Source organism: Pleuronectes platessa, chromosome 14 (assembly GCF_947347685.1).
Source record: "Pleuronectes platessa chromosome 14, fPlePla1.1, whole genome shotgun sequence".
Lineage (NCBI taxonomy): Eukaryota > Metazoa > Chordata > Actinopteri > Pleuronectiformes > Pleuronectidae > Pleuronectes > Pleuronectes platessa.
The window spans coordinates 20,298,413-20,313,239 of record NC_070639.1 but is presented as its reverse complement, the minus strand read 5'-3'; the positions used below and the strand labels follow the sequence as shown (position 1 = coordinate 20,313,239).

The 14,827-nt window shown below is 42.3% G+C and overlaps 1 protein-coding gene across 1 annotated transcript in view; it reads left to right on the top strand.

Moving 5' to 3' along the window:
- tmem163a (transmembrane protein 163a) overlaps window positions 1-14,827 on the top strand; it is a 47,316-nt gene that overhangs the window by 2,537 nt on the left and 29,952 nt on the right. Inside the window, exon 2 of the mRNA XM_053440525.1 lies at window positions 1,841-1,960. Coding sequence (XP_053296500.1) covers window positions 1,841-1,960 — 120 coding nt within the window. The remainder of the gene's footprint in view (window positions 1-1,840; window positions 1,961-14,827) is intronic.

The window sequence follows — 14,827 nt, the reverse complement described above, 5'->3', positions numbered from 1 at the left end:
GAAGTTAATGGTTTTGTTTCCTGTAAAGGGATTTCACCTCTTTGAATCCACAACACACATTAACCAAGTTAATCACATAAAAAACAGACCATTCAAATCACCTTAACAGACACAGTTTCAAGTAATCTGATTACAGGTTACACACGTATCTACACATCATAATAAAATGATCAGAAAAAGTGCCTACATCCTTTTTTATGTGTAAAATGTTAAACAGTTGTAGATTCTATCAGTGTTTTTCCTGAAAGATCTAATCTGCTTCATCTCAATCCACTACGTAATAACAGGCTGATCCATTGGCCAATCAATGATGTCAGGTGAATGTGGTCTTCATTCATTTGTTATAAAAATATGTATTCAATTTATTTTAGATTTCTTCTTTCATTGTAGGACAAACACCCAGTAAAAACTGAAAGAAGAAGTGTTAAGATTAAAACATGATGGTTCTTTTTTAACTTAAAATTGTTCAATTAGCCACTTCTGAAACTAACTCTGTCATCAGTTGAGTCCTAAGAGAAGCAGTTTACAGGGCAGTCATGTGACCTAATCAGCAGCTGCTCATGGAATGATGCCATGTCCATGACGCACACTGTTCACAGAGCAAATTCCCCCCAAAGTACAAGTCTTACACACATTTTATTAAATCTCTCCATCTTCAAATAAATCGCTTAAATATAACTTTTATGTGAAATCTCGCTTCAAATGCAAAAATAGTTTTGAATTTCCCTTCATTGAATTTCAAAGCCTGCATTAAAGTACTCAAATAATCCCCAAGTACGATTACTGGATTACATCTGAAACATTTGCTTCAGTCGGTTCAAAGCTAAGAAGTTTTCCCTCGGCATCAATTCCTATAATTCACCGCCTGTTTTTGTAGCCTTGAAAGAAACACAGGTGACTCCAGAGACACATTTCTGTAAAAAATAAATAAAATGTGATAGCATTAAAAGCTCTTTTGGACATAAAAGTTGAGGCTTGTAAATAATACAGGAATGTGCAGAGTCAGCCTCATGTTTCATGATAATGGAGCAGCTTGAGGCAGTTGAGAATCTGGGCTGCTTCGTCTGTGACCTCAGGCGAAGTCTTCTCACACAGAAACATGGCTTTTTGGAGTCATTAGGAAATGTAAGAACATTTTGGTCTTTGTTTAGTCTGTGAAAGGTGGAGAGCGCCTGAAAAAAGCTGCTTAGGTTGGTTGACAATTAAAGGCAGACTTCAAAGATATGTCATTAAAATGTCAAAAAAAGCGACTAGGCCCATTTTACATATATATTTTTGACATGTGTACTAACATTACCCAAAATGTTCAAACCCCTATTCGAGGTAACTGGGCGATTTTTAAATGTCATTGATCCAGAAGCCAGAATATAATTTTTCAAACTAACAAGATCTATGTTAACATGGTCACCAATTTTTTACATTAATCTGAATAAAGCATTATTTTGATCTTGGTTTTACTCAATTTACTAATAGAACACACCATTCATGTCCCTGTTATTCGGGTTAAGGTTATCAGAAAATGCTGTTTACAAGACCTATCAGATTGATATCAGAATATTTATATCCATGTAAACGTAGTTAAAGTTTCTTACTGCTCTGTGGGTCTCCAGGATTACACAAGCTTTACACCTTCAACCCTTTTTCAAGTAACCAACTACTCACAGCTCAAAACTGAAGAGGAGCCTTGAACTTCTTTCAGTCTTGTAACTCAAATAATCACATATATCAGCCTGAGTTGCTTTTGATACTATCAATGAATGAGGCGTGAAATAAAACAAGGTATACTGAACACAAAGGAGGAACTGTGATGGTAACTGAGTTTATATGTGGTTTCCTGCAGGTCTCCTGGAGAGCAGCATGCGCCTGAAGCCCCACGAGGCCCAGAACTACAGGAAGAAGGCGCTCTGGGTGTCCTGGGTCTCCATCGTGGTCACACTCATGCTGGCTGTGGCAGCTTTCAGTAAGCAATTCAACCCTCACTCCATAGACAGGCGGCGTGTAGTAGAATAACTCGTTAACTGTCAGCTGATAACTGTTGTTGAAATGTTGTGCGGGTTCAGTGGTGAGTGGACAGACAGAGTGTCAGTTGATTTCTCACTTCCCTGTTGACTCAGAGGAGATGTTGTCATCATTAGTGCAAACATGAAGTCAGTTGTATCTCAAACCAGTCTTACAATGTGGCACCGGAGAAGATGAAGAAGTTCTGAGTTGCATTGTTCTATCTACCACCATGTCTGTCTGTCTGTCTGTCTGTCTGTCTGTCTGTCTGTCTGTCGATCAGTCTGTCTGTCTGTCTGTCTGTCTGTCGATCAGTCTGTCTGTCTGTCTGTCTGTCTGTCTGTCTGTCTGTCTCTCTGTCTCTCTGTCTGTCTGTCTGTCTGTCTGTCTGTCCGTAGGGCAAAATCGCTGTGAGATCATTTTGAAAGTTTTATTATTTTCACCTCACCTCTACTGGCACCGAGAACAGAACGTTCTAAACATGCAAGAACAGGCACTGCACTATATGTGAAAAGAAGTTGATATAGTTTATATTTATATTGTTTATTATAACAATTTTTAGGTAGAATGCCAAAAATGCTCCATTTATTTTGTAACAAACCAAATCGTAAATTTAGATTGAACTCAAAATAACTCTGGTAATAGCCTGTTTGATTTTTTCATTTTCAAAGATTAAATAATTAAATTATTTGAATTTAGTAAAAAACATGTATTTACAAACCAGTAACCAGTTCATCGAGGACACTGTCAATTGAGTATCACAGTGTGGCTGAGAGTTTTTGTTTTGAACAAGAGGACCTTTTCTATAACTCAGTTATGGAATTGTAGGAAAAAGCTCAATGTCACTCTGGGACACGTAATCTGTCACTAATTGAAAACAACCGTATAATAAACAAGTACTCGTGTTGTGGGGCAGAATGACAGAGCATTTTCCTCTGACCCACACTGACATGATGAAAGTCAGCTGACCAGGGGAAAGCAACTTGACAAGTCACAGTGATTCATTTCCAAAGCTGAGGAGTCTGAAGGGGGGGGGGGGGGGGGGGGGGGGGGGGGGGCTGTTGTTGCCTGGTGGAGAGCGAGGTTGAATCTTCATAGTTTCAGTGCAGAACATTTTGATTTGGTCTCTTCCATCTTGTGACACAAAGGAACAGTGTCGTCAACAGATGCCTTTGTCGAGGAAAATGAGAACGGCGGAGGAGCCAGTTGAGCTCGACACGCGTGTGTGTGTGTGTGTGTGTGTGTGTGTGTGTGTGTGTGTGTGTGTGTGTGAACTCTGCAGCGTCACATAGATTCCTCCTCCTGGTCACACTCATGTAATTCAATGTTCCTGTTATTCAATTGATTCCTTGAAGATAAATGTAACTGTTTCATAACCATGTCAATTAATAATGTTTAGGATAAATCAGTTTTCAGCTTCCTCGATATCCCATTTCCATTCTTTATTCAGATTCACCCTCAGAGGAGCTTTGATAGTGTCACAGCAGAATGTGTTTGATATTTCGAATCTGATGTTAAGGATGAGTCTCTCTGCGCCTGCGTGACAAACAGGCTGTTAGTGCCCAGCCTCAGCTCTGGAGCATAAAAAAGGGATTTGTTCTTCTGTCGGACTCAGCCTAGTCATGCAGGGTTGAGTTTTTTCAGATGACGACATGCTTGGTGGAACCGTTCTACACATGTCTTGTTGTCTTGTGATTTACAGGCGGTAACCAAAGTATTCTCCAGTCACAATGTTGTCTTCATCGTATCATCAGTAATTAGGTGACGGAGCAGAAACTTGTTTTGTAAAGCAAAGCGGCTGATTACAAAAGAGAGGAAGTCTCTGTTACTACAATTTAACATTGGTTAAAAATCACTGTTTTCTAATCCAAAATAAAACCCTGATTTATTTGAAAGGAGTAAGCTCCAAACATAATGAATAACATGAAGTCTGCCAATAATCATTCGAAAAAGCCGACTGAACTCTGTCCAAATATGTCACCTACAGTAATTATTTCAGTCAGCCACACAGCGCTCAGTATTAATATATTCAATCCGTGCTTCAGTTGAAGCTGCTCTATTACATGTATTATGATAATAGGTCAATTGCAGGAGGAAGGTGGAGTTTCTACAAACGTGACAGGAAAGCTTCCTGATCTCCTGCTTAACGCCTTTATTATCAGGATCATTAGTATTCAACCTTGAAACAAGTGAGAAACATTTTGGCATCAAACCTTCGGTTTTGACTCAAAGTTTGATTAAAGGTTTTATATGACAAGATGGATTGTATTTTACTGTTTTGGCATTGGTGCCTGAAATCTTCCCTGATAGTCTATAGCTAGAGGCAGATTGAATAATTGACCTGCTCAGCTTATTTTATGTGATCTGACATAATGTGGTCTTGTCTCACCGGAATTTGATCAAATCTGGTCTTGAGGTGTTGAGGTGTCCCTCAGCTCTCAGGAGATATACTGTATATGCACACACACACACACACACATGTTTTGCATCAGTACAAGAAAGCACAAAAGACAAGTGCACAGTGTAGTTGGGAATGTGTGTGTGTTTGTTCTGTGTGTGTGAAGATTGTTTGACACAGAACACAGAGACTTAAACACAGGAACACGATGACCCACAAAAATACTACTGGGAGATGAAAAGCGAAGGAGGGAAGGAGGGAAGGAGGGAAGGAGGGAAGGAGGGAAGGAGGGAAGGAGGGATGTGGGTGCAGGGGAGGGCTGACGAGCTCCTTGCCACCAGACAGAACTGCAGCCTCCCCAGGACGGGTCAGGGGCACTGGGTTAGGAAATGAATAAATGAACGGAATGCTTCGTTGCTCTGCATAGAGAGGAGGGAGGAAGACACTCAGGCAGAGACAGGGAGGAGACACCTTGGCAGAGGGGACCAGAGAGAGTGAGGGACGGCTGGAACATGGAGGTGTGGAGTGGAGCTCTTGAAAGGTGGGACGGCACCAGGGGACGAGGCTGGACGAGCGCTGGCAGGCAGATGCAGTGGTTGTGATGGTTCGACTTTAAAGCACAGCAGCGTTTCCTCCCGCCCGTGCCCTACTTTGTCTCTCTCTCTCTCCTTCCATCTTTTATCTCCGGTGTCTCGTCAGCTTGTTTCTGCACCCCTCCACTTTCTTTACCTCCTTTTCCCTTGCACCATGTCTTTTTCTTCTCTGCTCTTATATATGCAAAGTAAGACGATGACTGGATTCTTTCGAGCCGTCCCGCTGGTTCTCCTCCAGCAGAAACAGTTTAATAAAGTGAAGTAAAAAGTTCCCCTCTTTACTCTTATATTTTCTATTCCATTTCTTTTGCCTCCTTTTGGCTCTTTTCTCTTTTTCTCATGTTAGAAAGAAAAAGATCCTATACCCCTCAGAAACCTTGAGCAGTGATTTAACATTTAGAAGGGATGAGGGTTCAAGGCCCTGTTTTTTCAATTGGATTGACTCGTGAATGTCTCAGTCATGAATGGCTGCTCTGTGTTAGCTCTCAAGCTTCCTGGAGAAGCACAGCTTTGTGCTCTCCGCCAGCCATTCACCCGTGAAAGAAGTAGAAGCCTGCGAAGGTCCTTCAGACGGATCAGACACTTGACGAGAGGTCAATGTGCCTTTTAACTACAGCAGCCAGTGGGTGAAGTAGACCAGCCTTGACAAATGTGATGAACAAACAGGAAACCACCAGATGACATACCTTTTAACCCAAGAGATCTTCCTACTTGTCCACAGAAATGAAGTGCTCTCTCTACAAAGCTCTCTTTTTATCCCATTTGATGAAGTCCTCTTTCACGTCTTTTTGGCTGACGGACCTGTCTGTCACTCAGGAACCTGTCTGTCACTCAGGAACCTGCCTGTCCACGTGCACTCCTGCTCTTGCTTTTCCTGCCTGGACTGAACCACTGAAGCCACAGAAAAGTCTCAAGACAGTTCTTAAGATGATTGAGACCTGGTATATTGAATTGATCGGTGGAACATTGTGAAACCTTTGACACCAACATGCTTGTGTCAGTGTGCACCTGTCCTGCACAAGAACGAACAAGAAAGAAAAATAGAGTGACCCATTTCTAAAACTCCTGCTCTCGTGCTTCCAGTGGTCAAAAAGTCCACACAGGTCCCTTTAGGTTTGTGAATATTTGGTTTCACCTTGTTTAGAAAGTGAGCTGACGCAGCATCAAGCATTGAAAGTGCTGCCAGATTATTAAATCTTGCATATTGATTTGAAACGCTAGTTGAACGGTCGACTGCTGCGATGATGTATGATTTGGCAGATGTCAATCTGATCAAACAGAAAAGAGGAGTTTTTGTGAGCAAGGTAAAAAAAACGAAATACATAAACAAAATGTGTTCTTTATAGCTTTTTCGTATTTTTACACAGTGTGTCATCATCTACTTCCTCTGGATCACTTGCACTCCAGCAGTGTTGAAATATGGGGGGGGGGGGGGGGGGGGGGGGGGGGGCTGCAGACGAGGGTCCTATCTTACACCTGGTGCAAATTGTTGTGTGTCTTTTTGGCCCTGGTGTGAAGTCAGTGGAAGAGTTTGTCACTGTTATTTAAAGGGCGCATAATCAAGACAGTAATATGTGACCTTCAGAGACGTGTGCATAGCGCATACACATGCTCCTCATAAGACTGAGTCCAGAAAGTGTCAAACAGGAACAGGAAGGGATTATTTTATTGTCAGGGCAGGATGGGAATTTGGGAGGATAAGAGATGAAGAAAGGAGGAAGAAGAGGATGGACTAAGTTTTGGTGAGACAGTGGGAAATGGAAAAGATGGAAAGTACACCAGTGAGAGATGGAGGAGAAATCATTAAGTAAAGACACAGCAGGATGAAAGAGGGAGTTTGCTCTCTCGTTCCCTCCGAGCTGTAATTACACAGATTTTAACCTAGATACAAAGAGTAAAAGCTCAACATAGATATGAATAAACCATCTCTTCATAGATGTGTGAGCTACAACTCTGCAGATGTAGATAGGAGGAGCGAGGTGTATTCAAACTTTCACAATAAAACCACGTTGGACACGTAGTGAGGAGGGGGACAAGCGGACCGTCTGTTTAACTCCAACCTGGCTTCTGTCACCGGTTGGACTCTGGGTTCTCTCCTTTCATGCAAGAGCCAGTGAGTGAGACCATCACATTACTGCTGCACCATGAAACAATACATGACCTCATACCAGTATTTAAATCACGTCATGCTTTATTTTTATAGAGGAGATAAAAAAAATCAAGATTGATATTCACACACAAATCGTGCAGTCATGCCAGAGCTTTGTCGGGAAAAGGGTCATGGTGGAGATTTGGTAATTTCAGTCCAGATTCTGTCCTTTTTTCTACATCTGCCAAAGAGGGGATTTTGTCATCCCTGATAGTCTGTTAGCATAAATGATAATTTGATAATATTTATGAAGTGGATCAATAATCTGGCCTTCCCACTTTCCTGTTTCCAGAATGTTTGTGCGCATGGGTTAAAGTTTGCGAACATTCTGAAGTCAAGTTGTTTTTCATAGACCCCAAAATCGGGTCTGAAAGATGCCTATGCAACGGTTATTAATGATAATAGATGTCCTGTGATGAAACATTCAAAGAATGAACATGTTTGTACTCGAGAAACAAGATGTCTGAAGCTATCACAGGATGATAATCTCTCCGTGTCACGCCTCTCAAATGACTGTGATGAAGTGCTGTGGGATGGTCAGTGTTCATCCGCGGTCATTAGGGATGATGACTCCTTCTGTTCACGTTATCTCGATCTCTGGATCTGAACGCACAACGCAGCCGGGGCGACAGAAACTACACTCGTGACGCACAGAAAGTAGCGTGTACACAATGGAGATGTTTGCATTCAGCTGTACGGTGCTATCTGGAGGCCGTTCGTCATTTCTGGGCAGTCGCATGTGGAAAAGCATTTGTACCCCCCCCCCCCCCCCCCCCGTCCTCGCTCTTTTTCTACCTCACTCTCTGCTTTGCTCTCGACCCAATCCCGCACTCCGACACTTACTTCCCCTTCCTCTCCATCCCCCTCCCTCTTCAGCGTCCACTCCCCACCTTCACTTTACCTCCCCACCCCGCTCTCCCTCTGCACCTTACTCACACACCCAACTCCACCCTGCCCCCCCCACCTTCTGTCTGACTCAGGGTAGAAACAGAATAATTTATTCATTTGTTTTCCCTCCACCCCAGCTGCACGGTCTATTTTTACTGGTAACGTACCAAGCTGCCAGCAGGGAGAGAGAGCGCCAGGCTGTGTGGTGTCGGATTTAGAAATCACATTTATTTACATTCTGTTGTTGTTGTTTCTCTTCTCTCATTTCCATCGAGCCTTTAGCCGTTTTTTTTCTTGCCAGTAGCTTTATTAATTTGTGTTAGTGCGATTGTCCAGATGTGCAGCGTTTCTGTGATTACCTGCAGATTGTAATCATCAGATAAAACCTAATCTCCAGGTTCAATGGGTCATTGTGTGTCATTGTGTTTTTAGCAGCAGTCAGCAGGTTGTGTAGTTCAGTCTGTTGTTTACTCCTAATTATTAATTGTTACTAAGCATTTATAACCGTGGGACAAAACTGTGTGACAATTTAATACCTTTTATTTTTTTGCCATGGACATTTGGGAAGCAAATAACAAATAAAGTTGCTGTTACAACACAAACATACATTTAGGATGAAGTAAAGTAACATACAGGAAAACCACAGCAGAGTATGAAGATACAACGTGTGAATTACCAGGATCGTTAATGTGTGTGTGTTTGTGTGTGTGTGTGTGTGTGTATTTGTATGTGTGTGTGTGTGTGTGTGTGACAAAACGGTCAAAGTATCTTCTTTCTAGTTTGCTTCATCGTTCTGGCTCCATTTTAAGCCAAAGCAGCAGAACTTTGTGACAAATGTGATATTCAGACATTCAGACTCATCCTCATTAGCTTTTCATTAGTTTCACCAGTGCTCCACTTCATTCATCACTGCACTGAGCAGGACAAAGCGTGACACAGATTGCTTTTGTTGCTTTTATCTCATGATGAATCATCCACCTTTTTAAGGAATATTCAATGCTCAATGTAAATCTACTTTCTCTACTATTTCTCCTGCTGTGTGTGTGAAACAAGAAACTGGAGCCAGTTTGCAGAGACAGAAGGGGCAGTTCCCAAAAGCCATTTGTGTTGATCAACACAATAAAGCTCAGAGGGGTTAGAAGAGTGGCAGGCAGATGATCCAGAATGAGTTGAACAGAGAGATCAGAGCAGGGCAGGTGACGAGGCTGTCTTCAGGGAGAACCCCCGGACTGAGGATAGAACCAGGACCAAACCAGAACAACCAACAGGTGGATCCTTTGCAGCTCAACCTTCCGGCTTCATTACTGAACCGATAATGGCGCGGGCATGGGACGAGACATCTTATGCTTGAGTGCCACCCTTCAACCTAACCGGACAGCTCAAAGTTCACAAGTTAGAAAATGCTTAAACGTTAAAACTCTCCAGTCGTGTCCAACGTCAGCTCTGTTGCAAAAGATATAAGGGCGGGGACGAGGCGGTCATGTGGATCCAGGAAATCCTCTGTGGACCTGACGTCTCATTTCGATTCTGCCTCGGTAGAGACCCGGCCCCACGAAGACCACCTGCTCTGGTAGACCGCCTCGCCTGAAGGATGCAGCCCCTGAACCGAGACACAGCTGCAGAGGAGACAACAGGGCAGAGAGCAGCAAACCACAGAACCTCGATGCCTGTTGACTGTCACCTGGACCATCAGCAGTTATTCAACTTGTATTTAGACTCTGATATATTCCCATATTAAGCTGAATTTGATATATTCTGCATTTAATTCCAAGAGAACCATCTCAATGGCCGCGATGCCCTCCTCAATTACTGCTTTCAAGCCCAGATGCAAAGTGCCACCCTCTTCCCCTCCACTTATCTCCCAGCTGCCAGCAGAGGAACCCAGTATTATGTCAACAAATGTGTGTTCAAACTGGAAACGCTGGTCAGAGCACAGAGGAATTTGCAGCTCATCATTTGCCCTGAATCCCTCTACTTACTAAACACAAATTACACTCACGCAAATTATAAACATGGCCGGTCAGGTCACAGATACTCTAGTCACAGATAACTCCTCAGAATGCGTTCTAGTGAATTTCCTCCAAATACAGTACCTGCTCAGTGCTCCGGGTCCGGTCCTCAGATAGATGATTGTTTCAGGGTCTGCACCTAAACAATGGGAGACAATGGAGAACAGTGAAGTGGAAGTGGGTCACACACTGCTGGTTAGACATCTCGCTCTGTGCTCTTTGTCTTGGTATTGTGTGGTGACAGAGTTTTCTTTTACAACCCGTGATTCGATGGCATGTGATGAGACTGTATTTACCTTTTACCAGCAATTATTTAATGAATGGCGTCTGGTTTTTGGATTCACTGGCCTCAGCAGCATGAAGCATCACTGTTGAGTATCTTAGTTTTGGCAGAATGGGGACAAGGGCCCTTCCCAGGGATAGAGGGAGGTCACTGGGGTTGTTAGCTGCTGTGCCTGGACCCACTGTGATGTACTGGGTCTGTGTCTCATGGAGAAGATCGATGGTGGAGATGCTATTTGTTTAAAAAAAATTTTTTAACTGCACAACCTCCAGTTTAGAGAGACTGCAGTTTACTTCAGGTGTGAGAGAGGATGAATTCATGAAAAGCCAACCAGCCGTTAAACCCATCAGCTGTTTATGTAAACTGTAAGTACACAACATACATAGGGAACTGGATTTGCTTGTGCTTTCAGAAGACGTTCCACCTCTCCCTCTCTCTTCTTCACCTCCCAAACTGACTGATGAAGAGGACTTGGATTCCTGTGTAGAGGTGGGGCGTGTCACTCAATGATCTGAACTGACAGCTGAATGACAGGAGAGAGAGAGAGAGAGAGAGAGAGATAGAGAACATTTTAAACCTTGACAGCTTACAGGTTCATTCAACCTTTTCAAGGAACTGTGCACGTGACTTTGGAGGCTCGTGCACGAAGACTCGACTCCTGAACTTTTGCATAGCTTCATTTGTTTCAGTGCTCGAGATAAATAGATTTACTGCAGAGCTAATATTCATATCAGCAATCCACTCATAATCACTTAACTGCTGTTGAAGAATGATGGAAACTGGTTAGAGAATGAAAGGGTTCAAACATAACTACTGCACAATTGTGATCTTTTGATTGTGATGCATTAAAAAAGTTAGAGTCACTTGTCAGATGCAGTGCGGCTCTCTAACCGTGTTCAGTGCAGCGACTCTGCATTAGAACTGCGTGGTTCTTCTGTGGAAGTACCGAACTGTCACGCTGAACACATCCGCTGCCACTCGCCCTCTCTGAAGCTCCTCGGCGTTTCTCGCTTTCTCACACCAGATGCTTCACTCACATTCTCCTCCTCCTCCTTCTGTGGAGCAACGGGACAAATCTCACACGCACATGACGGAGCTGAGCGCTTATAGATGTTCCAGCTTCACGTGTCAGCGAATGACGTAGGTTGACGATTCGAATGTAGAGCAGAGGAATATGAAATAGTTCAGACATGTTGATGTTGATGCTAGTTTCTGAATTTAGAGACAGAGAAAAGCATGTTTCTTTTACATGTAGTGCTCCTGCTACTAACTCCCGTTTCAAGGATTTTATTAATTCAGGATATGAGCCACAGTCTAATTTTACTCACAAGTGACTGACGTGTCCACTGTGTGTGTGTGTGTGTGTGTGTGTGTGCCATTGTAGGTTTAGGAATGAAATCTTTATAAGGTGGAGGATAATGTCAGAGTTATAAATCACAGTCTTCAGTTCTCCCCTTTAACTAGAACAACCATTTTTCTTCTCCCCCATTAGGAGCTCGGTCATTCCTCTACATCCGTTAGTGGATCAGTGGAGAAATGATGTGGTTATTATTGTTTAGTACGTGTCATGCCAACATTCAAATAGATTATGTTGCGGAGAAAAACATGTTTGTTTGTTTTTTCACTTTTTGATTTTTCAAATGTCAGAGCTTGAACTAATGAACCTGCACAGCAACTCTTGCCGATTAAAATGATTTAAGTTTGTCACAGTTCTAATGTTAATGTGTAAATCTGTGACTGCAGCAGACAGTTAGCAGCAGCTGACTGTCTTGGAGCAAACACTGTTCCATTGATACGAGCATATTTCATTTGTTACTAAAGATTTCAGTGGTTTTCTTTAAGCTTTATTCAAGTTTATGTTTCCATAGATGATTTAGGTGTGTTTTCTTTTTGTGAACATACTGAAAGGTTTGTGGTGTGAACGAATGGGCAAAGATCATATGTATATGCAGTACATATCAGGACAAAAACGTATCCTTTAGGATTATTGTCTTTGAGCTGGTTTGATAATGTAAAATGTAAAATCTCTTGTACACTAGACTTTCTATAAATACATATTTTAAATACATATAAATAAAACATCCTCCTCCGTGTTAATCTTCAACATCATTGCAGGCCCTTCCCAAAGAGAAGAAAAGTTCAATCGACATTGTTAGTTGCAGGATGGTTATTGTGTATAATGTTAATTACAATTTTATATTTTGATCATTCTGCAGATAAAACTGTTTATGATATGAGAATGATGTCAAAGTACAAAGTGTGTGTGTGTGTTTGTGTGTGTGTGTGTGTGTGTGTGTGTGTGTGTGTGAGTGTGCGTGTGAGAACCCTTGATGTTTTGTGGTTGTCATGTGGTCACACAGGGTTTGTTACACAATGACAATCATCACTGGGATCTTGTGATGGAACTAAATAAATTATGAATGCTGAAACAGACGCACATTGACTGTATAGGTTGTGAAACAGACTCTTAGCTAATGTAGACAATTTCACAATGAGTTATTGTCTTCTGTGAAAGTGGATATTACGTTGAGCGTTTTGAGGTTTCTAATTAAGTCAGGGAAACTGATCGGAAAAAAACGGAAAAAGTCAAATTTGAAAACATTCTTTCACATTTGTCCTTTTTGTCTACTCCAGGATTCAGGCTTTTAGCCATGCAGCCATCGATTTTCCCTTTTGATGATACATATGTAGTTGGTGCGCATTCATTTCTTGTATCTTGATTGAAAATGTTTTATGCTAAGTGGAAAATATATATCATAACCTATCAGTGAAAGACAAGATCGAATTGATGGCTAAATCTGTTCACATGGACATTGGGCTTAAAATCTGATTATGCAGTGAAAATAATTGTATTTGTTGAAATTGTTTCAGGTTTATAGCAATATGAGTTTCTACTGCCTGCATGCAGAGTGGCCTGCTGCAGGTTTAAATATGGAGCCAGTACCGACATCCCATACCTCTCTGCAGTAATGCTTCACTATTGATTCTTTTCTTGAGGAAGCAATGTTTTGAAAAGCCTGCAGGGCTGATCCAGGTCACATGCAGGGTAAGAGATGCTTCACTTCCAAAACAAAGTATGAGGCACAAGCTTGTTTGAAATATCTTTGTTTCAAGTTCCAGACCTCTGTTGTCTATCTTCTCACTGTGGATTTGACTTTGAAATAGATATTGTAAAGATCCAAGGCAAATAATAACAACAAGACAGCACCAAATAACTACTAGTCACAAGCTGATGAGTGTGGGTTGGACACATTATTTACCTCGCTGTTGATCTGTCGGGAATTCATTATTAGAAGTTTTTTTATCAGAAGCTATGGAGAATTTAGTGTGTGTGTTTGCTCGACTGTCAAAATCTCTCCAACAGCAGCGTAATTATAGCCCAGCCTCTCCAGGCAGCCTCACAGCATCTTTTATCAGTCGGCACCACTTGACTATTTTTACTCCTCACAGAAGAGCCAAAGAAGTGAGGTGTTGCCGTGTGATCGGATATAAACGTCAGAGAAGAATGTCTGTGCTCGTGGATGTGATGACTTACTTGTAGTGTTAGTCACAGAGTTTGGTTCTAGTGTTTAACCTGTTCCGCGTTGAGGTCTCGAGATCGTGACAAAAAGACTGAAGTAGCCGAGGCTGTGGTATCCGTGGGTTCACTCTTTAGCAGTGTGGGGAAGTGACTCTACACAAGCAGTGATACAGCAAACTACCAGAATTGTGCCGCTCGCCCCAGACTGTGTCACAGGAACAGGGTCTCACCCACGGAATCCAGAGAGTGTCAGTTAGTTTCATGGCACAGAACGTTGTCCTGAGGATAGTGTTGATGTTTTATTCTCACATTCTATCACTAACTGTATAAACTGAAATAAAACATAAAACCTTCTGATGTCTTCTATCAAAAAAGAAACTGTCAAACATTTCCAATTCAGCCTGTGAGTACTTCTATTCTCTCCTCTTTGCTTTGGCGGCTGAAACATTACTTAAGCTTCTGTTCATAAATTTGTATAAGGCAAACAAACTCAATTAATATCAAGAGGCCTGGGCTTCCTCATACTGCAATGTGTTACCTTGGAACAGATTATATTCTGGACTGGGTGGCCTGAAGGAGAAGGGACTGAGAAAAGCCTAATTTCCCCTCCTCAGTACGTGAATGTTTTATTGAGTCGTGGACCGTTGAGCTGATGGAACACGTAAATTGGGATGGAGATGGCCACAAGGGGGGGGGGGGGGGGGGGGGGGGAGGAAGCGAGCGCAAACAAGAACAGATTTATCTTCGTGGAGAGCAACACGGTATAATTGGTGAAACTGATGTCGGCGTTGCAGCATCTCCGTGTCTGTGAGCTTACAAACAGGGTCACACCTGTCAGGGTTTTATAAACGCAGACGGAGATGGAGGCAAAGCAGAGGGAGGGTGAGAGAAAGGCCAGGTGGTGGAGTCAAGTAGAGAACAAGAGGGGTAATGAGTGACAGCAGACAGTGAGGCATCAGATAGTGAGTTCAAAATGGAGAAGAATCAGA